The sequence below is a fragment of the Buteo buteo genome, chromosome 13 (assembly GCF_964188355.1).
Source record: "Buteo buteo chromosome 13, bButBut1.hap1.1, whole genome shotgun sequence".
NCBI classification, from domain to species: Eukaryota; Metazoa; Chordata; class Aves; order Accipitriformes; family Accipitridae; genus Buteo; species Buteo buteo.
Genome location: NC_134183.1, coordinates 19101443 through 19127524, shown reverse-complemented (window position 1 = coordinate 19127524; position 26082 = coordinate 19101443). Strand labels below are relative to the sequence as shown.

Below are 26082 nucleotides of genomic sequence, written 5' to 3'. Positions count from 1 at the left end.
AAAGACAGACATAGTCTGTCCACAGACCTAATATAATGAGATTGTTCTGCTCATGTCTGCCTCAAAGGCTTCTCAGCTTCACACACACAGTGGCAAGGAGCAGTTCCAGAGCTTTTCTTGACAGTTGTTTGGCAGTGTGTGCTTAGCTGGACATCAATTAGGCTTCTGCCGTCAGCTTGTCTGTTTGCAAACACAATGACCACTTTTAGAGATAAACAGCGGAGATACCTTTAGATCGTGATTAAATAGTATTTAGCCATAAGCAAAGCCTTGGTTCTTAGGCAGTGTGTCACAAATCATCTCTAATTTAGAAAATAATAGGGGCAGAAAACTGCCTAGGAGATAAAACTATAATTCAGAAGTTCTAGCATAGTATATTTAGGTAAACCAAAACCATAAGAACTGCCTGTCAGGCAAAAGAAAAAGAAACACTAAAAAATTATGTTTCTGATTGTTTTTTACTCCATGCTAGCAGGAAAATTTACTGAATTTCTTCTGTGGCACACTATCACATAAATTTATTGGGAACTATTAGTTAAAACAGTAATAACTAGTCCTTTTCCCCACAATGATTGCATGTCAAAGCCCCAGATGTAGGAAGGGGGTGAGGGGTAAAAAGATGGGGAAGGGAATGTCTTATGCAGGTATCTGCCCTTTAAGCCAGGAGACTGAAATTCCCAGGTGCTTTGTGTACATGTCAATGTAATTTCACACAGACATAAATGGCCCTGGAGTGGAATGCAGCACATGTTTGCACCCGTACCAGTCAAACTGCACAATGATTTAGCACATAAAGTGAGTTATGACATGGAGTTGAAATGAAAGAATAAAGTCAGAGTATCAGAATAAATATCAACAAAGTTGTGGCAAATATTTTCCCTTGTGACATACTCCTTTTAATAAAGGCAACAGAGAGGAGCTTAGTTACACACCAATTTGACATTACGCTAAGATTTGGTTTGGAGTCCTGGGTGCCTGATGGGAAAGTACCATAACAAAATTCTTGTAGCCAGTGTGTTTTCTGAAGATATCTTTCATTCAAATAGTAATCAGCACCCACCTTGTACAACGACAAGATGTGATGGCCTGAAGGATATTTACTCAGAAAAAATGTTGCGCAGTAAAGCAATACTATGGTTCCTTTCCACAGCGTTTTAGACAGTTGTTCTCTTGTTCATTACCATGAGCCATTAATAAAACCATGGGAGAAGGTAAAGTTTTCAAGCTAAGATAAGCTCAAACATCCTGCACCAACTTTGGGTCAAGTCACAATAAGGAAGACAAAAACTCTGGCTTAAAGCCTTACTGGAGGGTCAAGAAAACAGAAAAGCAAGATTTAAGATCAGCAAACCAAGATTTAAGATCAGCGAAGATATGCAAACAAACAAAAGCAGGGTGGTAAACTGATAAGAAGATTTTGGACATGCTGCCTTACAGCTGACAAAGACTATGTACACATTTCAGCAAGCCAGCTTAAATATCTATGAGCATTAATTACCAATAGCAGTTTGATGGTGGAGGAAATGAAAGGCCAGGTACAGGAGTGTGTTAGTCCTCCCCCCCGGCAGTGTTTAGTTCCAAATTACTAAGAACAAGCTAGCTTCAAACATACACCACCACTGTGAGGCCCATTGTTTTATCTTGTGGGATGGGTGCTTACTAACATGTCAGACAGATAAATAATTGGAAAATAAAAGTGCTTGAAACACATTTTGGGGCTACAAAAGGAGAATGATGTATGGAGGGGAACTAATAAGGAACTGCTGGAGGTTTACGAAGAACAAAGTGTAGTAAACGTAGGGAAATTCTATGACCTCAGTGGGCAAGCCATGCGGTTAGCGTGATGGAAGACAGACCATCCAGGCTTCTCCAGGGAGAGCAGCCTCTTGGTGTCCAGGCCCAGCTGAACAAAGAGAAGATGAAGGAACAAAATTGAGCAAGAGCTTCTAAGAGCTCTGAACTACTACCAAATAGAAATAGACCCTTGGCAAAAAGGCAAGGGAAGGGGGTTAATCATGAGAGCAACTGAGGGTCTGTGATACTTTAGAGCTAGGGACTGGAAACACATGGAAGAGAGAACAATGACAAACATACAGAACATCTGTCACTAACCCTCCCTCCACTAAACACTTTCATTTATTTAAATTATGCAAGTTAATTCTTGCCCCCAAGACACAAAACAATGTGTTGAGATAACTAGAAATTCAGTCCATAACTCTCACAGTTTAATAAATTTTAAGAACAGAACAGACTGATCAATCTCTTCTTTTCTACAAAAAGGCCTTGCAAAGGGACCATATAAGCTCCGAACTAAGGACAGTATCTTGTGTTTGGCTACTGCGTCTCTTCCAGAAAGACAGTCATTTTTCAGCTAAGGAGACCAAGACTCCACCACTGTCCTTACTATATGGAATGAATAAAGACAAACCTAAACAAGACTACTGAGCTGCAAAACAAACCCAAAGGCAAATGAAATTCAATGTTCTACTTTCCATAACAATAAACAGAAAATAAGTCTCTATAAAACAATATCAGCACTTCGCTCAACCAACTACATTGCACACATTTTAAGTTTTCACATAAATCAGTGAGAAAGTTGATGTATTTAAAAATAAATATGTAGTCTGTTAAAACTGGCATGCCCAGCTTTTTTATTTTTTACAGACTGGATGGAAGGGAATGGATTGTGTATATATGGCCTTTGTTTGTATTTTCTGTTTTACTTGTCTTTCCAAAAGCAAACTGGTCAGCTTCACCGTAGTTTCTACTGGGTTTCGTTTTCTGACTATCACAGACTATTGTTTCTTTGCAAGATTTTAAAATATTTCAGTGATTTTGAATGCTCAAATAGCTTAATAGACATGTCAACTGATTTTCAGAAAGTACAAAGGACCATCCTCAGGATATCAGGCTTTCCAAAGTTGTCTCAGGTACCCCAAACCAACTAGTCTCTCTAGAAAAAACCTCAGCCAGTTTTTTGACAAAGGCCTAAAGGAGGGTTGCATGTCTCAGACAACATGTAAGAACAAGACCGGGATCCTGACCCCACTGAAATCACTAACAAAACTCTTTAGCTGTGAGCCTGCGAACAGCTGGGCAAACGTGAAGCAGCCTGGCTGAAGCCATGTCCCTGAAACAAGAAGGAAAAGGCGCACACAGGACACTGAAGTGAGGAAGAGCAAGGGTTACGGCAGCAGGAATTCCTGATTACTTGAGTGGCTGTGCTCATCCCAGTGCTTCTATTAAAATTTATGCAATCTTATATTACACTCACTTGGCAGACAAATTTTTTTAGTGGGAATTTGGAAGAGGAGAGATTGCTAGCTGGTGAAAAGAAATTGGAAGGCCGTTGTGGGTAGGGTGGGGCCTGAGAGATGGTAGTGATGAATATGCCCAATAGCACAGTTCTGCACTGTCTGGGTTGTGCAGACGAGCATTTATTCCCTAGCAACCAAAAGGCAAGGGAAAAAGTCTTCCACTGCACTGTACCATGGCTCCCTTTAGTTTCATAAAGCTAGCAGCCTGAGTCTCCATTGCCCTACACAGCCACAAGTGACATAAAAATTTGCAATGCTGCGAGGTCCCTTCCTTTCACAAACACCAAATCAACATGACAGTGTTTCTTTAAGGGACATTTTAACCTACAGTATGTTCATTTCAATGCATTAAAGTGTGTTTGATTTTAGTCTGAAGGACAGTCCCAGCAAGGCTTTTGCTAAAGCCAGGCACTGCTTCTCTAATGAATTGTTTTAAGCAGCAGGTATTTCTATTTATTCTGGCATCAAGTAAAAACCCGCCCTGGAATATACAGAAACATTCAACACGAACCACTATGGAAAATGTTTTTAATGTGAGAAAATTCCTTTTCTTTTCCACTCACAGCAAACCAGCTAGTCTTTTCCCTTTCCTTGGGGATTAATTCTTTGTTGTGACACTGTTAGGAGACTGGAATCAATATTACATAGGGAGGAAGATTTAAATGAACAGTACACATTACAGGCAGGACCGACCAGTTACTTGCTGTGGACAGGACACCACCCAACTGCAGAAGCAAATGGCCAAGGAAAAGGTAAAAATATGCAGTCCTTTATTCAGGTGTTCTATGTGGAATAAAAAAGGGTTGAAATCTACTTGGAGACATAGACCAAATGCTTTGTTTGCAAAATGTCGGCATATTTGGAAACACTTTACTATGATAAACTCATAAGAAGAAAGCAGGGTGTAGCTACAAAGGGAGGGAAATTGGCTAATAGCATCATAATATACTGCTCTCTATGGTACTTTTCACCCATAGCTCTCTACACACTTGAAAGAAGGAAAGGACTAAGAAATGAACACACTGGTACAGCAGAAGGATGTCATCTTTGCAGTCATCCAGCAGTGCAGTGGCAGAACCAAAACCCAACTTCCCCATTCACGTATCAGTGTTTGGAAGGCTCAAGAAAAAGGACACAAATTATGGAAGGATTTATAATCTTCAGGACTCTCAGTAAGTTATCTCTGAGCCCTTTAATTAAAGCCAGCCAGGAGATGGGAATGTTTTTCACAAAACATTGATTCACTTGTGGAAACAGTCTGGAAAACTATGTTTCTCAATCACCTCCGCTCTGATGCTCAGTTTTCTCCAGGCAGCTATTCCTTCTACTAAACCTGCCCATCTGCAGTATGTACACTATACTCTGCTTTCTCTTCCCCAACATCAAGACACAGAAAAGCACATGTGACTGCAGCAGAGGTAAAGACATTTTTAACCAGGGCAATTTAAGGATATTTAAGACACATTCTCATTTTCCATTTCCCAATTCCACACTGCCCCCACTTTTATTATTAGCTGAATACAGGGAAGCTTCAGCTTGCATCTGGGGTAACATGTACACTGAGGAATCAAGGCCAAGCTTTGCCTTGAAATATGCAGGATCATTCCTAACTAACCATAAAGCTGCTTATTTGGCACTAGCAGTGGAAATATTGAACGAAAGGGGCATTCTCAATCTGCTTATGTCACAGAAAGGTTGGATTCTGACAACGTGCAAGGCTCCAAGCTGCAGCCTGATATTAATAGCTAGACATTAAACTCTCAATTTGGCTGGCTTAGATGCAGCTCAATTGGAACAAAGATTTTTCTGCAGGAAACGGCAGATCTGGTTAGAGTCACATCACGAGAGATGAGTCTGAAGCAGCAGCAGACTGCAAACTTTTTGACCAGCATGTGACAAGGCTGTGTCCCGCAAAGCAAACCAACCCTGTTCAAACTGCACAGCATATTGGAGGTGCCGCAACTGAGGCTGTTGAAACACAGTTGTTGCTAATGTATTGCACACAGGCATATTGTTTTCCTTCTGTCCACCTCCTTTTGAATTCATTCGTTCTTAACTTAGACAACCAAATGGGGCAATAAGCATTAACAAATTATTTCTTAAACAAATGTGGTTCTGTTTCTTGATGCAGCCAGTGGGGTATCACCCCACAAAGACATACCTACATATTTTCACCATTTTTGAGCTTGTTTCAGCCATTATGTAACCTTCCACACTACCTTGGCAGCTGGGCCAAGAAAATTTGAACGAAGTCCCCAGAGCAACTGGTTTCAGTGAGGGGCCCCTGCCAGAATACAAATACAAACCTCCTGCTGCTGTTTTCTCTCTGTGTCTGCATGGCAGGCAAAGATTCCAGACAGGTTTTTCAATATGGATCTTTTTGAGCACAAATGAACACCTCTTATAAGCCATTTAAACTTCATAATCTCACTTCCGAACAACAGCTGGGCCTCAATACTTCCACCAGGGAAAGTTTTGCTTCCATATTTCTTACAAGATAAAGAAAATCAAGGCACTGTCACTAAAAAAAAACATTACCTACAGCATTCTGAGTCCTCTTATTTCAGTACACATAATCTAACAGATTCTTTATAGTCTCTTAAACATGACTAAGCAACATTAGATTCTGGACTTGTATTGCATCATATACTCAAGGACATCACACTGCTTTGTATGAGAACTTCTTAAGCCATGCAATCTCCTGTAGCTTTGCACTCAAAATCCTCATTTCACAGAGGAAGACAGAAGCATTCAGTATGTAAGTGACTTGCCAAATGACACACAATGAGTCAATGCCAGAGCTGGGAATAGAAATCAGGAGTCTAGAGTCCAGATTCTCTGCCTTATATAGCGCAGTAGCCCCAGTCTCCTAGTTTAGGAGAGTGCCTGCTCACCAGAAAGATGTTTCTTCCTTTACAGGATGGCAGTGTACCACATTGCAATGGCCAACTTTATCCATAAGCAGGTATGAAAACAGATATGCATCTGCTGAGACCATGTTCTTCATCTATAAAGGCGAAGTATAAGACGAGAAATGAAAGCAAGTTGCTGTTCTAGAGAATTTTGGGGAGTGCTATAACCTCAGCATCACCATCAAGACCAAATGAATGTCACTCTTTGGACTAGCTTCTTGCTTTTGCAGGCGGTCTTGCTGATTTGGAGGGGACAATCTGGCAGCTGGAGTGAGGAACAGGAATTTGGCAACAATAGAGATGGCTGAAACATCAACATAATTCTTCATAAACCAGTATGGTATACGAATGGGCATCAGCCTACTTCGATTGTTGCACTGATATTAAGCCCAAGTAAAGGCCATGTTACATTGCATATATATAGGGCACAGAATGCTGGCTACTAAAAACCTACTTTTCTACAACCGACACCTCTTTTTCCCTGTTCTGACTAAGGAAGAAAACCGGAGGATCTTTCACACAGTTAAAATTTAGTACTACCAACACCAACGACTTTCTCAAACCAGATGCATGCCACAGATGTACATTCCTTAATTTATTCTTCCTCTGCTGTGAGACATATGCAAATGACACAACAACGCCAAATTCCCTTCTGATCTAATATCTGTAATATGAATGGATTACATATGGGCTAACTTTCATCAGTAAAGAAAAATCACAGTTATATCACCAATACAATACCTTTGGCAGAGAAAGAAGAATGAAGCTAATACAGTGCTACATTCATCCACAGAAGGCAATGATCTCTATATAAATCACAAGTATATAATATATTCAAGGCATCAGACACATTGTCCATAATTAACAGATACTGTCCTCTGGGCTTAGGTCACACATAAGGACGCAGAAACATGAAATATCTGGTTTATGGATAGGAATCCATTAAAATCCAGCATTCCAATTTCATACTGCACCATCGCATTACTCCTTAGCAAGCTGATGAACAAAGGAATTGGTTCTCTTTTTCAGGCTCTACCTCCAGCCACTATGCATAAGAAGTATTTCTCAAGGCAGGGACAGATGAGATATCAGAGTGCAGTATAACTTGAGTGGACTTCATTCAGATTGCAGCCCTAGCGGAATAGTTCCTTGTTTTATGGTTTTGAAGAAAACTTACAAAATATGCTAACAGTATATACAACACAGAGTTAATGGCCTAAATTGTAGATGATCTGAAACAACTGCAGTAACTTGCCAGCTTGGGTACAGGCAATAATGCTTGAAAATTGATGTTATGAAAATATTTACTTATTTCAACAGTATTTAAGAAAAGATGGTATCATATGATGGAGTATTTCATCTGTACTCAGGGATAAGGCACGCTGCCTCTGGGTTCAGGCAACAGAAACAGTGGGGCATAGAAAATGCATAAGTGAAGATGCTAGTGCTTTGCTGCCACATAATGAAACTGTCAGGGGAGAAGAAAGGAAAAGTAGGATTGAAGAGAGCGAAGAGGCCAGACTGGTTTTATCCCAGGAACAATCACCTTCTAAATATCTTGGAAAAACTACACTGAAAAGACTAACAAATAAGTTTAATCTTTATTGCTCTGATCTTCCACTTTCTCCACTGCAGCCACAGCCTGCAGCAAGTTGCAGCACAGGAAAGTACTTGGGTATTGTAAGAACAGAAGAGAAGTCATAAAAATATTTCCTTAGTCATGCTGTCTATGGTAATATAATTCCCTGAATAGAGTTCTTCAACAATACTGTCTTTAAAAATGGAAAGAGCTCTGACCTTAGTCAGCATGTGTCTTCCATCAGCTTTTTTTTTTTTTTTTTTTTTTAAACTTCTTTATTGTATCTTACCACAGTCATGTTCAGATGCAGGTACACAGTATAAAAACTTTCCTCAGTGCAAGTGTGCTTTCCATTGGACACAGAATAAATGCATTGTGAGGGATTCCGACTGGAAAGAAAACTTGGACATAGAGGCCTGTCCTTGTTCATGTTTGAAAACAAAATGTATGTATTTTTCAGCTCTGTATTTCCTCCTTTCACCTGATCAGTCTCCACAACACAGAGAGGGAAGGACCTGCATTCTGAGATGAGACTTCTGTAGGTAGTTTCAGAGCTCCTACTGAAGGCACTTTCTCCCATGCTCTTTCCTCATCATCCACTATTGTCAGCATAGCAACCCCTGGTCTGCAAGTGTCTCCCTGAACACTGGAGTGTAAGATCAGCTGAAAACCAGGATCCATTCCAAGTTTACATAGAATGTAAAGGGGCCACTTGACTTTGAGGCAAGCCTAAAAAAAAAAATCACGTAATCATCATAGAGAGGATGATGAGCTATGCCTCCAAACACTGCTGCTACTGTGGTGATTAAAAAAAAAAATACCAGGAGAACAGATACAGTGAAGGTAACTGCTAACCTAAGTTAAATACATAAATAAAAAAAGTATTTAATTTGTGGGATGTAAGGACCGTGTGTATCCAGGGTTTCAATAAGACTAAAAGCAGTTAGGAAGTAGGAGGAGTAGGAGGCAGAAAAGCAGATTTAACTTGGCTATCCTACAATGAGGTATTCTTCTCTGACGTCTGAGTGCCAGTTTGATATGGGAGTGTTAGACAGGTTCTTACAATGGGAAATACATTCATTAGTTAGCAAATTCTTGGTTTAGGTGAGAGAACACTGAAAGGAGCATCGTACAGACACACCGAAAGACAGTTTCTTAACCTCCACTTATCTAATTCTACATCCGCTCCAAAGTAGAAATACTAAGATTACTTCCTGAACTCAGAGACCTCCAGTGCTTAGAAGGGGTTAATATTTAATGGCTTATTTATAGTTCATACCTTGCTTAACTAATCCATATTTGCATCACAGAGTTATACAGAATAGCAAAAGTAACATCACAGCAAACCAAAAAATGAAAGATTGCACAGAAACCTCCTCTTAGCATAGAGTTGGCTATCAAAATACTCTCCCTTACTTCTTTGACTTACCCACAGTGTCACAAGGCTCGTCTTTGTGTACGCAGAAATCTGTCCTAAAAAGAAAAAGAGAACAGAAGTGAAATGTATCCTGTGCCTCCAGACTTCAGGCTAGGAAAAAGCAGTGATGCATGACTCACGTATCATGGGTATTGAGGTTTGGGGTTTGTTTTGTTTTTTTTAAACTGCTGTGCAGTCTACCCGATGACAACACAGATAGCAGCATTGATTGCTACTGCAAGATTACAAGCAATTATGTGAATCAGCTGCACATACTACAGTCCAATTTAACAGACTTAAGATTTAGCATGCAAAAGAGTACTGCCTCACTCTATGATGTCAGACTTCTTCAGCCACTGGATTAAAACTGTATCTCTTATTTTCACAAGGGAACTGTAACAAAAAGGAGCAGACACCCTGTGATGCAACAGCACCATCAAAAGTGGGAGGAGGAGATATGTGGGGACACTGCCTGGAGACACAGAACTGATCAGGTATACCCAGAAATTCTCAGTTCTTCAGTTTTTTTCTTCTTCCACTAGAATAGAAAAGGACAAGAAAGAAGCAGGACTAAACAGAGAAAAACAGATGTTGACAAAGAAGAAGAAAGAGATTTTCAGGATTTGCCAGGTAACAGCTAGGTGAATTGGCTTCAGCTAAACTTATTACAGTCAGATTTGCCATTTTATGATTTGAATCCAACACAGGTTCAAGAGACTTCATTTGGTCTCTGTTACTCCCCCAAATCTCATCCAGTCTCCCCAGATCTCATCAAGGCAGGAAAAGATACTACATATGCCACTGGCACCCACAAATCAACCAGGGATCCATGGAGCTGTATTAAACAGAAACAGAATAAAAACCCTTGAAGCTCACCATCTAAGCAATGACACTTTATGTGAGAAGATTTTGTAAATGAGATTCCTCATGACAGAAAAAGAGGTGGGGGAGGAAAAGTATTTTATAACTAAATTAATGGTTTGAATACATTTCAATAAGCACTGAGACCTAAACTTTTAGGAGCTGTCTTTACCAGACCTACTTTGCAGTGCAATCTGCTATGAAGAGGAGCTAGAGAAAAGCATCACATGTGCTAAAACATTTCAGAAGTTCCTTAACCCAAGGGAAGCTGAGGAACCATAATCTCTATCTTTATGGCTTTCCTCACCCTGTGGGGAGGTTAGTGAGAGAATCATATTAGTACATTTGGAGTGTGTCATTTAAAATGCCTGAGTCCCCAGTGGGATTTTGAGGTTAAGAGTTTGGCAGGGGAAGATTAAAAATACTTAGAGAAAGATAATACTTAGAGAAAGATAAATACTAAGAAAAAGATAAAAATAGAGAAATATTAAAAATACTTTCTTCTTGAAGAAAAAATATGAAACTAGGGTTTATAGGAAAAGGGATTTAAGGCCCAGGACTGTAGCTGATGAACCCAAATCCTTCACACCAAACTCCTTTGAAAGTCACAAATCAAGTTGTCAAGGGCTTAAAAGGAGAGGAACAGCAGCTATTTACCAGCTCTTGTTAAGCAGACACTGAAAACTAACCATACTTCAATGCAGAAAAAAACCATTAGAACCATCAAAGTGTTAAAAAATCAGATAGGAACAAAACAAAATCGGAAGCTACGACCACACACCAGCCCCAGCTTTCATTTTTCACCACAGCCTTACTGTGTCTCGACACCTCGGCATTCCAGCCTTTCCAAAGAAGACTAATGACAGTCTCCTGACGGAGCTGGCACAAGCATGCCTGCTTGAGTTCCCAGAGCCAACTTGACAGAGGTTTATTTAAGGACTTATTATGTTATATAAACTGGTAAATCAAACAGATGCTTTTCTTGTGACAACAGATAGCCAAACTATTAGTAAATGGCAGGAGGCCATTGCTAGAAAAGCATCTCTCTTCAGGGGCTGGCCAGCTCTGCAAATAAAGCACAGCAATTTTGCTCCTTGCACTGTTGTACACTGAAAGCTGTCTGGCACTTCCAGGCAGCTCCCTGGAGAAATTACCACCATGCCATAAAATGAGGGGTCTCGTAAATGATCCAGCACAACTTGCAGACTCTCGTACAGAGGTAGAACAATCTTCGTCTATAAAGAGAGTGTTGTGATGCTATCTAGTCAGGGAAGACTTGAAACAAGTCAACAAGAAGAACTGAATGCAGCTGCCCAATTCACAGCATGCAGGCCTGCATGTATGAAACCTCCTCAGCCCATCCTTTAAACTGTCATAAACACGAGTCCAAGAAACACCATCCTTCTATTTAAAGATTGGATACCAAAATGCTAGGATTTAAATCATCCAGACCTATTGTAAACTTTTTACCCCCCAAATCTGTGGCCAAACAGAAAAGCACATCCAAACCTTTAGGCACAAATTAACTTGGTGGGTCTCAGTCTTCTTCCAAAGGCAAGCAGCCACCCCATCACAAAACCTATATACTGAAACTCCTACAGTCCTTTCCTGGCAATCAGAGGGGAGCCAAAGACTGAAAAGGCAGTAAGAAAGATCTATCTCACCTGTGGAGCAGTCACACCAGTGAGGTAAGATGGCCCCATCATGGCATTGAAACTGATCTGCTTTTACAAAGGTTTCAATCACAGGTCTCTGGCACGTTTTTGAGCTTAACTGCATCTGTATTTTTGAAGGGACAGCTTGACATGGATGATACTATAATGACACTCCAAGAATATAAAAATGATATCTTAATATTCACTGCATGTGCAGAGGTCTCTTACCACAGAGACATAGTTTTGTTAGCAGAATCCTTTATAGAGCTATGTTGGAATAAAACTCTTACTCCAGGAGCTGCAGTTCAAATCCAAGATCTGACCTTATCACACTAAGTCTTGGATAATATATTGAAATCACACGCTGTAGCTGTGAAGCAATTTTACTCTTCACTTTTAGCCACTGACTGAATCAAGCAGGACATGTGTTCTCACCTTCTAGGGACCTTTGAAATTCTCTGTCATTATCACTTGTGGTACTGAACAGAGTGTTTCTATTAGCAGACTTAAACAATTCTTCTTAAAAAATGACAACAAGTCAATTGCTTTTGTTCAATAAAAATAGCCAGAAAAGAAGAGCTCAGAACTCCTCCTACAGTCACTCCTCCATCTGGCTCACATGAACTGGAAAAAAATACCTAATGGTGCTAAGCTAAATTCTGCAATTCAAGTCCTTCCTGTAAGAAAGGAGGACAGTAGTTGAACTGTGCAACATGAATAAGAAGTATTCTGTTTAATGGACACTTCCCAGCATCCTTCAAATGACATCTTTTGACCAGTTTAACCCTGTAGGGTCATAAAGCTAAAGGACAGAGAAAACTGGTACAGTCAAAAACCTGCCAAAAAAAACTTTCCACATCCATATATACATTTAGTAGCACTATGTGCCCAGTTTCCTCGATGCAAATTGAATTGCTTCATTTGCCCATTTAATGGGAAGGCAAAGGGCTGGAGAGATGTGGAAGGGAGGAGCAGGCTGCAAATGGAATAACCACACCAGTATGTCAGGAAAAAAACAAGTCTTTGCTTAATGACAGCTCTGAATTCTGTTCCTATCAGCTTTTTTGTCATTCTTCACTCTACTATCACATTACCTATAAAGTGACCCAAACACCTACAGCCAGGAGGTGGGGAGAACATCAGTATGTCTGAAGATTTCCTAGGGAATGCAAAAGACAGAAGATCAAGAGGGGGAATGTGTTTCAAATAAGACATGCTTCTAAGATCACTAAGATACAGATTCTGCAGACAGAAGTTATTCTGGTCAGCTGCCCATTAAAACATGAAGTACATTATCCATAGATGCCAGAGATCTGAATTTCTGCAAGTTCAAAAGCAGAACTTGAACAAGAAAAGTCTGATGACTATAGAGACCACAACGCTATACTCAGACCTTCAGGGCTCTTAATAGATTATTCCCACTGTCTCATTTATTTACTGGACAATTGTACGTCTTATTTCACAGACACGGAATGCCTCTTACCTGGAACTCAATAGGCTGGATACTATTAAAATCCAACAGAGGGGATATTTGCCACCTAGGTAATCTACTTTTGCATACAAATGAGTATATGGGGAACATCAGTTAGAGGTGAAGTTTCAAAAGGCAAGCATGCCTTGGTGTTTTAAATGAACACAGCCAGATTGGAACCAGAGGGATTTCTTCAGAGGTTGACCCCAAAGAATCTGTTTCTATTCCTAAAGCAGCTGCAGCTGCTGAAAATTCAGCTTCTGCTTTTTCTGGCGCAATTGCTTCTGCTGGACATGCTCTTGCTCCCATATCCTCTACCACTGGTCTATCTGTACAGTCTGGGGAGGGTCCAGGGACACACACACACACACCCCCATCCAAAGCCAAGAGTAGAAAACCTCATTTCCCTGATGCAGGAATCGGGCTGCTGGGCCAGAAGTCTTCCAAGCAATGCGACATCCTCTATGCAGCAGAAGCGGGATGGGTTAAGGATGACAAGACATAGCAAGAAGGAAGGAAAAAGATTACAAGTACACACGCTGGCCTATCAAACAGGAAAAACTCTGCTCTTATGCACAGTAGCATGCTCCCTGGCCTGAGTCTTTCTCACAAAATCTGAATCTAGTTTCTAACCCAACTGAACCTGTACTTCTCCAGCTACTCTGACTGCAAAACCCTACAAATTCTTCCTCAGATGCCTGAGTCCAACTCATTTAGCCTGACATTATGCATTCAGTTTTATAAGCTGCGGAGAGACTGCACAGATTAAATGCTCCGCTCATTCCCTCCACCCTGTGCTTAGAGCACATCAGAAGAGATTCTGTATGCTTCACTTGTCATGCAGGACAACTGGATGCCCAGATGAGTTTAACAAAAATGTTAGTTATTTATTTAGGCCCTGATCCAATGAAGCACATGCTTAACTATAACCAGGATGTGCAGCCCATTGACTTCAAAAGAACTATTCACCCTGTCTAAAATGTTAAGTATCTGCTTAAGTGCTTGGTTGGACTACACTGAATACAGATGAGAGGGAAGGATTTGGGGGAACTGCACACATGTCTGTGAAGGTGCATTCTTAGGCACTTTGCTGGCCGTATGCCCGCCTCACCAGCTATTTTACTGAACACTCACCAAAATCCCATGGAGAGTTTGCAATGTGACTATTAACACAATAGATTATTACAATCAGAATGGCAGTTTATGCAAAAACATATATTTCTACTTACATTGTTGGCAGAGAAAAAAGGTGAAAGAGGTGAGCAGTACTGAACTGCAGTACAGACATTTCTTTTCTCAAATTGGGGAAGAAGGGGGTAGGAAGTAGTGTTTTTCTAGCACGTACAGCATCCATTTTACACTATATTTTTGTGCTCACTTTACATATTTAGAGATCATTTCTATAACAATGCATTCTTCATTGACATCTTAAAATATGCAATCAATTTGAAAGACCATGAATTTGCTACTCAAAATTTATGGTAACTGTGAGGAACATGGGACTTGTATTGTGAGGTTGAGCTCAGGTGGTGTAAACTTAGAGGAAAAAGGACTACAGGTTAATAGGGACAACACCCTTTTTGCTTAATTTATCTGGGCCATACCCTGATGTGTTTAATACATCAATAGGTACAGAGCTGCAGGCTGCAAGGAATTTTGCTGAAGTATTCATACACAAATCATTTCACGTCTGAAATAAATGCAGCAGTTTTCAAACATACAAACAAATTAAGAATGGCACTCCTCCTCTATCTCAGTTGTGATAGAGGAGGGGTGTTAAAATGGCTATTTCCTGCGGCAAAAAGAGAGAAAATTAATTTAGTTTATGGTATTCATCTCTCACTTTCTTTAGGAGATAAATCCCTCATGACCTCCCCACTACTGACACACTGTCTGCTCCTCTCAGACTGTTCAGCTGATTCATACCTACTTACACACAGAGCACTTGTTCTCATCTGCGTTCTCAATTCCACAGCTTCTTTCTTCTAGGAAGAAGGCCTTATGCTCTAAAACCTCATCTATTTTTTTTCCATTTATACCCACTGGTGTGAGAAAAAAGTATCACCTGTGCTACAGCCATGTCTTGCCTGTACCCTGACTACGACATGATATAGTGACCATGGCTACAACAATGCTCTGGTTCAAAAGGAGAGATGCTTTTGCACAACCTTTTTAAGTATAAACAGAAACAAGAAAAATCACTTTCATCTGAGGCATCTGAACAGCATGTAGGTAGCAGATGTACCATAATCAACAGATCTTTTTCTTAGATTACTACTAGACCGGATAACCCCATCATTGACTATGGGCCATTATTGGTTGAAGTAAACTGATAAACCAGACCTTACTATACCTGGTTACAAAAACAGCAGCATCCACAGGAGGGGTGTCATCCCTCGCGCCTGGAACCTGGTTGTTACCAAGGTATTTTGCCCCACCATATTCTTCATTTTGCCATTGACAAAAGCTCTCCAGAGACCTCTCTCCATGATGCCCAATAGACAACTTCGCCTTTTGGAAAAAAAACCAAACAGATACAAAAGAAGAAATATCAGTCACAGTCTACATAAAGCATCAGACCTCCGATGAAAAATCAGAGGCTCAAAGATATAGATGTGATAGAACAAAAAGTGCAAAACCAGCTTCATCTGAGCAGGTAAACTAGGGACTTTGGAATCCACACTGACTCCTGTCATTTGATCTACAGAACAAACTCCATCACCTGGCAGCAGTCATAAGCTTCTAATACAGCACTACATTCAAAAGTCTTGTAAGTCTGGAAGTTATATATTTGATACCAGAGCCATATAATATTTAACTTTTGTAACAGTTAACTCTTGAGACTGGTTTGCAACTATAAGCAGATGAAAATTTACCAGGAAGGGTAAATGAAAGGACTGTAGCTCCTTTCACTCCCACAGCCCTCTATACTTTTCATATTTAATACTGCCTGGTGAAGTGTGGCAGGCACTACTTACAACTTGTTTGTGATCATGTGGCCAGGCATGCCCCATTTCCGCCTCTCACCCCAGCACAGGGATCCTGCCCTGCTTGTGAGACTACCACAGTACAATCACAGCAGCAAGGTAAAAATGAGTTGGAACTCACAGGTCGGTTGCGAAGGAGGACTAGTTTGGTCACTCGAATGCTGACTTTAATTCCAAGACTTTGATGTTGAAACATATTGTACACCTGTCAAAATGCAACAAAAACATCCATAGTACATCAATAACAACACCAAGACCTAGTAATAGTTGAAGGAACTAATTGTGACTGAAGTTAGACATTTGTCCTTCAAAAAACTGTCCCAAAACAAACTCAAATGAGTTACGCTACTATACTCAATAAAACAAAGAATTTTTAAGAGCTACTGTGTTACCACTCTAAGAGTTCCACATACTACAGTGTAGCTAAAATACTTGCAAAACCAGAGTAGGTTTGCTCCTACCATACGGCCCTGGGCTTCACCACGTAACCAATTTGTCACAGACTAATCTGAGCTAGGTTCAGTATTCAGGGACAGAAAACACTAGAAAACAAAACAAAATAAAAAATACACAAGCTAGTTGGAGAAAGAAAAATACTTTTAACTGTAGTAAACAAGAGAAACAACAAAGGAGCAACAAAGGGAAGGAGAGAAATTTTCCAAGGAACTCTAAACATAAACCAAAGTCTCAGGAACATGGACATACGTTATGAAGCATCCATCTAATATGGATCTTCAGCATTTAAATATCAGAGGTATCTGAATGCAAGATGAAATAATGGTGTGTTTTAGACTTCAGGAAATAGAATGGAAAAGCAATTTCCCTCTGTTATTTTCATATCTTATATAAGAGAATAGTAATAAGGCAGCACATAATGACACAAGCCTCAGGAAATACAAAAATAGCACCGGAAACTACCTTACTACTTTCTCCAGATTTTGCATTCCAGCTCAGATACTTCACCTCATTTTTATAGGTTAGAACATAAGAACTCAATTGATGCCAGAATTTTATTCCATTCATTTCTCTGTGTACAAATGCTTTAACTAGACTATATCAAAAAAGGTGAGGGAGTGGTTTATTTTAAAAAGGTGTAAAATACCACATAATAACCTTTGGATGAATACTGTATTCCCTACCCAGTCAAAAAAATAAAATCAAGACCACTGAAGAGAGACTCTTGACTAATGGGAGGCAGGATTTGGCTCCAGGTAAGCTATATTCCTTACTCACAGTTCGTTTGGCTAGAAATATCACCCAGGCTCAGCTAACTTCCTACAACAAACCCAAGACATGAACACATTTTGGATATCATGTTTTCAATGCTTGGTATTTTTCCTATTTGTGCAAATATTCAGGAATGTGCTCAATGTAAGAGTGTTCTTAAGCTCTTTAGTGTTTGGGGTTGGATTTAAGCACACACGTAAATGTTTCCTATAATTTAGGCACAGATTGCAAAACAGACGCTACTCAGTATTTGACCTACTGACCTTCACTATGAGCACAATAAGCCATTTATCTTCCCTGCTGCTGGTATACAAATGCATACAAGTGCTGGTACTATTTGGTTAGCTCCAGGGTATGTTGGTAGAGTAGTTAAGGCCTCTCACTACAGACCTGGGGGGATAAACTTGACACTTGCAGAGAAGAGCTCTGACAGTTGACCTATGTGTAAATGGAGACCTGGACATTCAGCTGAGAGGGTCAACGGGGCATCATGCTAATCAAGTCAATCTCTCATGTACCATTATAGACATTAACGAACATTTGCCTGTAACGAATGCCTTTGATTTGCCTAGCTCGCTGCTAGCTCTGACCATCCCATAAAGTTTCTACTCATATAATGAGAGCACAACAAATAGGTTCTTATCATTAAGTCTAATGGATGATAGTGCTTGCCTTTCTATCAGAGCAGACAAGCTGCCTGCCTCCAGACCCAGCACAGAGAGATCCAAACACCACTGACTTGAAAAGGTAGTTTTCACTGGCAAAACTTGCATAGAAAGAGCCAGCTGCTGGAGAATTTAGCATACCATTTTTGAAGGCTGTCAGCCCTTCTTTCTTTTCTCTTGTGCTCTCTGTCCTTGTATTTACATCCATCAGTCATCTCAGAAGAGCTCAACCTAGCTAGCAGCAGCAGCAACAATTTTTGCATTTGTATTTGCAACCGTCAGTCACCTCAGAAGAGCTCAACCTAGGTAGCAACAGCCACAATTGGATACTAATCCAAAAAGACACTAGGCATGCAAAAGAGGCTTTACTTTGCTAGCTTATTTTCTTAAATGGAGCCCAAAGAAGCCCCAGATTGATGGTAGTTTGTGTTGCCTAGAAGGAACAATAACCTTTCTCTCTGCTAAATAAGCCTGACTGGTACAAGTGGCTGTTCTACTTCAGCACAACTAAAGCATTCAAACACAACCCACCTAGAGAAGAGACAGACCTCTTCTCATCAGAGATCTGCTCCAGTTAGCTCTGCTTCCATCCCCCACTGCGACTGCCTCAGAGGCTGAACCAGACTTTTCAGTCCATGAGCTCCGACTGGATTAAAAGGTAGACGCTTGCTTCAATGCAGTTAGACCGGTTCCTTTGCGCTGCAATCAGTACTTTAATGTGTGTACAGGTAAACATACTGTAACTTGCCTGACACCACAGTGCTGGCCTACCAGACTGATAATGACAGGTTGCTGATTATCACTGTGGCACAAATCCAGGTGTATTAGCAAGAAGTGTTTCTCCTGGTGTTTTAGGATAGACAGTGTGCTGAATTTTGAAGATGTGGTGCAAGCAAAAGCAGCAGCACATATTCTGACCATGCTTACGAGTTTAACTACATGAACAAATCTCTAAGTAGATGATTTATTGCTGGCAAAAGGCAAGAAAGTACGATAGCTGACAATACCCACATGTTGAGGTAAATAATTTCTTAATGAAATTTCAAAAAGTTTTCTCAGAGGTGGATAGACAGTTGCCAGAGTAACAGTAATTTTTTGTTTGTCTCATACAGCTCTGCACTGTTCCTCAGAATTTAAAGTGTGATCATAATAAGCTCAGCTGAAGAAGACATTAGCACTGTGATTTAAGATGGTCCAGCACCAGAACCGCAGGACACTGTCAAAATACTATATGTACAATTTCCCATCGTCTTTCATGAACCAATTTGAAGAGTGAAGAGACATCTCCAGCTTCATCTGCCTCCACTGATTCTTCTACTTCTTTCCCTGTTAGCAAAAAGCCCCCTGTATTATACAGTAAGGCCTACACAGATTTAGCTGGGAACTGTTCACAACCCACCCACAAATAAACTTGTCTTTCAAAATGAGCTAAGATCTGCAGGAAAATTAGCAAGAAAACAGACCTAAAAGTGTGCCTGCAAATTGGTCTGCACAAACAAACATCACCACCCAAACAGCTCTTATTCATTAACCAAGTGTCTACAGGATGTATACTCTCATCACTATACTGAGAGGACCTTCTCAATTTAAAAAGAGTGCAAGACAGTTCTGCACAAACGATTTGCCCTTGCATTTAGCCCAGACATAGGACTGTGAAATGGAGACACAGAGTTTGAAATTGAGAGGCAACCAGCCATATGGCACTTGAGCTTCTCTGACTAAATGCCTGCCAGACCCCACCCAGCTGCTCTCTCACAACCCCTCCTCAGCAGCACAGGGGGACAAAATAAGATGAAAAAGTTTGTGGGTTGAGATAAAGAGAGGGAGATCACTTACCAATTTGTCATAAGCAAAACATACTTGGCTTGGGGAAAATTTAATTTACTGCCAATTAAAATAATTTGTATATAGAGAAACAAAGATAAGTTAAAGCAATGCCTTCCCCTCACCTCATCCCACCACTTTTTCCTAGGGTCCACTTCACTCCTCCATTCCTGACTCCTCTACCTCCTTTCCCCTTACCCCAAGCCGTGCAGGGGGATGGGGAATGGGCATTGCAGTCTGTCTATAACAGCTCCTCTCTGCTGCTCCTTCCTCCTCACAATTTTCCCCTGCTGCAGCATGCATCCCCTCCATGGGCCACAGCTCCTGTCAGGAGAACCTGCTCCAGTGCCGGCTCCTCTCCACAGGCCGCAATATTCTTCAGAGAATAGCCACCTGCCCCGCCATGGTCCCTCCACAGGCTGCAGGGCAACCTCTGCTCCGGCACCTGCAGCACCTCCTCCTCCTGCTCTGACCTGGGTGCCCACACAGATTTTTTCCTCACACTTTTTTCCTCACTGCCAATGCAGCCTTTTGCCCTTTCTTGAATACATTTTCACAGAGGTGCCAAGAGCTTTTCTGATGGGCTCTGCTGTGTCCTGTGGTGGGGCCACTGCAGTGCCGTCTGGAACCAGCTGTGTCCAGCATGGGGCAGCTCCGGGTGTCTCCTGAGAGAGGCCCCAGGAGCCCTCCACTGCCAGCTGCACCCAATACACTATCCTTTAAAATGAAAACCCAAACTGTCTCAAATCATGGTCTTTAAGGCTAGAAGGAACCCCAGTGAGAAGACAACCAGACCTTAAAAGCCTTGGTGAAAAAAATATGAGATTGAGTTCAGCACAGGTTATTCACAGCCATTTTGGCAGCACACAGCCACTGTTAAACCAGACTGTGCAAGGTAGGTTGCACCCAAAGGAAGCATTATCATGGAACCCACGTGTCCTTAAAAGAAAAGAATTCAAATCCATAGATCTTTCCCACTAGGATTTGGATTCCATCATGGCAGCAACCACCTTCTGCCCTTCTCATCCAGCCTACAAGGAAACCATCACCCATAGATTTGGTGTGTCAAAGCTGTTCAGACACCATGTCCAACTGGCTATCATCGGCACATGAGCTACCAGTGCCAAGTGAGGTGGCTGAGATAATTGGTACGGGGAGGAGGAATGGGATTTCCTAGTGCAGATGTTCTCAGATTTCCTGCTGCATGGACAGCATGCATTAATAGAGAGACTGACTCAGAGACACCTCCCTTCCCACTTGCAATACCGTTGGCCACTCTACCCCAAGCCTGCAATTGCATCACACCCTTGAGGCTGCTGTGACCACTTCAACAGGGGAAACATAAAACTATTTGGGGTATTTTAGAACCTTTTAATAATATACGGCAGCTGGGAACATAAGCATCAGACGCAGGAAACCCGCTAACACGCTGCCGTGGAACAAAATGCAAAGGTATTAGGACATCACCACAGTGTCAAGAAAGCAGCTTGGCTGGAAAAGCAATGTAGGTTCTTGGTCACTAGGCTGAACGAAAGGGTTGTGAAAAGTTGTCAATGTGGCTGAAGTGTGGTTATGATCACTGGTTGCCCTGTTGCAGGTAAACTTCTATGCTGTATTGACTTCTATTCTGTGAGAAGTCACCAAAAGTAGAGACTGAGCTTTGGAAACACAAAGAGTAAATGGTAAAGAGTCATACAAAACAGACAGAAAAATGGAAGAGGAAGTGCAGAAGAACAAGAAGAATAAAGCCTGTCTCTGACATCTCCCTTCTTCGTCTGCATTTTCTTGACAGAGCTTTACTACACAGACTGCCCTAGAGAAAAAAGAAAAGCTTGAAGCCTGAACCATCCTTCTCCTCCTCCTCTGTTTGCATTCCTCCTGCCTTTCTTTCTCCTTATAGCTTTGACATGGAAGGGACAGAATAAATGCAGCTTTGGCATGAGCTGTCCAGGCCTGCCCCAGCATGCAGAAAGCACAACCTACGCATGAGGAATTGGGCTAAGAGAGGAACTAAACTACATCAGTTTAATTTTTTTTAATTCTCAAGAGCTTCCTCTGCAGGTGGACGGTAGGAGGGAGACGTGTGTGTTTCAGATGTTTTGGAGTTCAGAACAGCAACCCTGAGGGCAAATTGACTTTTTTTTCTTTTTTCTTCCCTAAGTGTTAAACTTGAGCAAGGGCCTTCCCATTGCCTTGGCTGCTGGGCGACGTTTGGACAGCAGAAGCATTAGTCAGGTTACTGAGGTTGTCTTTCACTTGTTTTGAAAAGTGCTATAGGATTTCTAACGCCCACCTAAAGCCAAGCTTTCAAATTACCCCATTAAACATTATGAAAAAGAACATATTCATGGCTCTTTGTAAGATACAGTTGACATAACTCTTTCTCCTGCGGCTGCTGGAGAGAAAAGAGAAATCTGTAGACAGTGGTCAAGTACTTATATCCTTTTCCCTTATGTCCCTGTTCCCACCATGAAAATTCCAAATCAGGATAAGGGAGCCAATTATCAGTGGCAGCTCTGGAGCCTTTATGTGCCAGCCCCTAAGAGCACAGAGGTATAAATCCATCAATGCATGCATGATATAAATAATTTTATCTGCTTCTTTAACATAGAAAAAACTCTCACAGGGAAAACCCAAAATGAAAAACGATCTGCAGAGTGTAAAATAAGGCTTCAGAGAGTAAACCAGTATTATTCCTAAAGAACAACATAAAATTTTTCCCTCTTAACGACATCCAAAAGATCACTAACTTCAAGTTACTGCTTGCTGCTGCAAAGAGCTTCCACACTAATCGCACGGCTTAACAACAGATGCAGGAGAACTAACATGTACTACAGTAACTTACCCCTGCATGCTGTATTCTCTCAGAAAAAGGCAAGCTCAAAACCAAGCCTGTAAGTTGTAATTTATTCCACACACACACACACACCCCCAATGCACTTAGGGGAGAAAAAAACCCCAAACAACTTTTTTTAGGTTTTCAAACCCAGAGAAAGAAGCTTTTAAATCACTACATTGTGGTCTTGGAAATTCAGACATCTCTTTCCCTAAATTCTCAGAGGGTCAGTCTGAGTGGGACTTGGTTTGCAAAGTAAGCTCTGCACAATTCAAGGAGCCAACATTCATAGCTTGCTGTTCAGGTACTAGGTGAAACAAGTCACTCCTCGTCATTAAAAACACTATGGCCACAGACAGAACTCTCCAAAGGGTCTCATACCTCATTTATCATATGCTTCAGAATTATTTCAATCAGAGTTTTCTCCAGGAAGCTGAAAGCATAAGTCATGAAAATGAGCCACAGTAGAGGCCAGTGCAGTTTGCCTCTCTATGAGGACAGGGAATCTCTTTTTTGTCTTATTGGCCATTTCTCTCAGATGAAAAGAAAACACGAGAGGAAACAAAAGCATGAAACTCCTGCAAGAAAGCACTGCATGCATCATGCTTTAGTACCTGCTCCTGAACCAAGCCCAAAATGGCAGCTATCGTAAGCAGATACGCAGGGAAAAGGAAAAGAGAAAGCCAATCCACTGGTCTTCTAGTTGCTGGTTGAGAAACCTGAAGTTCAGTTTAAATGAAGCCATGAAGTGTCACAAGAGCAACACAGGACTTCATAAGAAACAGAACATTCATCCAAACAGCCTCCACATGGATGAAATGCAATGAGAAATTATAGTTGCCAGATGCAGACTAACAGAATGGGTGAGCAAAATAAGCATGTCTTACCACAAAAACACTTTGTTTTGGAATTTAGAGGAAGTTCTAAACACTGGCAGCTTCTGAAGAAGGGTATGAATAGATGCACTCAAGGCAAAGTATGCAAAGGGGAGACAAGTACTGATATGCAAACACTGCAGCAATGTGCAAAAGCTCAATAACAAGGGAGTTTAACTTAGAAAAAATAAATCAGCACCTATATTTAAGTAGCTGGTTTTGCATTTCTATAATTCTGCTGATATCTCTTCCTGTCCATGCCCTTATTATATCCAGCATGCCCATAAACTCACTGCCTTGCTAAGGCTGCAGATGTACATGGTGGCATTTGACAAGTTCTTTATCAGCTTGGTTTTTTTAACATTATCACAAAGCCATCAGGAATCGGCTGTTAGGAAAATCATACTGAATCAAATACCTTGCCAGAAAACAAGAAAAGATTTCATTTTAGAGGTGGTGACTTAAAAAAAGTCAACTCAAAAGTCCTGGAGCCATGCTTGTTCCTAGTCATACATTATAGAGTACCTTAAAGGGAAATTCTTCCATGATCTTGGAAAAATCTGTCTTACAACTTCAAATATTAGTTTAGTAAATGAAATAGCTTGAGCTATTAGTAAATGGAATAGCTGTAGAGCACCTCTACAATGACATTCAGAAAAAATACGTACCTTTAATGTGAATCTACTCTCTGTTCAGGGGGATGGTCAGAACTACTGAATATCATTAAAAACACAGCATTTGCATTATGAAGTACTACCTGTTATTTCTGGGTTGCAAAAGGGGTTTGCTGTGTTTCTTAGCTGTTACTCTAGAGGACGGTGGTGGGTTTTTTTTCTCTAAGATTCTCATTTACCAAGGGAGCAATAAACCGGTATTTTGCAATGCTGACTTTTTTCCCTTCAGAAATTCTTGTAACATAAATAGATATTAAATACTTTAAGGCAGATCACTTTATTTAAAATGTCTATAAATATAAAAAGCATTAATAAGACCTCTTAATGCTTGTTTTGTGGTTTGACAGTAAACTTAATGGCTTACAGAGAGGAGTTAAGTTAATATACCCCTGACCAGTAACGTTCTATTTGCTTAAATGCAAGCATCCAAGCCAAAATTAACATTCTGGTTTCTTTTAGAGGCAGCCCGCCATCCTGCAGTGTAGCTGAATAAGCACTGCCTCATATCATGGGGCAAATCCTGTCCCCCAACTAACAGTCACAGAAGACTTACAGAAGTCGTATCGAGGCAGGCAGGAAACAAACATCCCAAGCAGCCAGGAGGCCTTCATTTGCATGGTTACATAGAGCACAACTGATCCTGCATCAGAGAAGGATGTAACAGATGTTGCCCAAAGGACTTAGGGCTGTGCTATTCCTCATACCACAGTTTTACAGATGAGAAACTACCACACAAAGATTCACCGTGGCTGGTTCAGGCACTACCCAAAGAGTGGCTAAGCGAAGAGTTCAGCTAAGGCCGACCAAAACCACATGATTATCCTATCTCTCTTCCTGGACTACATTTTCTGAATTATTCTTCAGCCTCTTTTGCTGGGATGAAGATCAGCTTTCATTATGGCAAATGGAATGTTAAAATCCCCTTTGATTTCCGTGAATTTCACCTTGTTTTATAGCTTCAGAATAAAGGATTTATGCAATGATGCCATCTATATGTTTGCCTATTATTATTCCTCAGTTATCTTCTGATCTTGCCAGCCACTCACAACCAGTTTCCTCAGGGAGGCAGAGGCCTGAACAATATTATGTTCCTACAAGTGTGGGAATGTAGGTGGCCAGACAAAGGAGAGACACTCTGTCAGTGCTCCTCTGAAGGCTGAAAAGCTGAAACATAAATTCAAATCCCATCAGAAATCAGAAAAACCACATGGGTGAGCCCCTAGGAGCAATGACTTAACAGTGGGAAGCATTTCAGCTGGACTTCACACCTTAAGAGATGTCAGATGTGTTCCTCAGCCAAGAGTCCACTTCCATGTGCACTCTCTAGTGTCTAATAAGGGGGTGAGCTCACACTACAGCATCAGAACCTAGCTTAAAAGTCCATCAGCCAAATCCACTGGAAACTAAGCTTCAATATTCGTTTAGTAAATGAGTTTAGAAAACCCAACCTATCTATCAGCACCTCTCCAAACATATATATTCACACCTGGCAAGCTGATGTTGCCGAGATGTTCTGCAGTACTCCTCAGCCTGGACAGACAACAGTATTCACAGTCATCTTTTGCTTAGGACTTGGTCTATCAGTGTACTCAACCCTAACAATCTTCACAGGCTGATAAAGCTACACAACATAGAGATGCACTAATGGCTACACTGAAATAATTGACCTTTTGGGATGAGGATCATCAAGACAGATCATTAGACATGTGTTTTAAAAGCTCTCACAACCATAATGCCCTGTCCCAGCCCCAGCAGAACTGTGGGGCACAATGGCAGGTTTTT

General features: G+C 41.0%; 1 protein-coding gene across 1 annotated transcript in view; it reads right to left on the bottom strand.

The window, feature by feature from the left end:
- Positions 1-26082, bottom strand: part of ADAMTS17 (ADAM metallopeptidase with thrombospondin type 1 motif 17) — a 199538-nt gene that overhangs the window by 144028 nt on the left and 29428 nt on the right. The window contains exons 5-7 of the mRNA XM_075044993.1: positions 16321-16404; positions 15566-15723; positions 9238-9281 (exon numbers count right to left, since the gene is read on the bottom strand). Of these exons, the coding sequence (XP_074901094.1) occupies positions 9238-9281; positions 15566-15723; positions 16321-16404 (286 nt within the window). The remainder of the gene's footprint in view (positions 1-9237; positions 9282-15565; positions 15724-16320; positions 16405-26082) is intronic.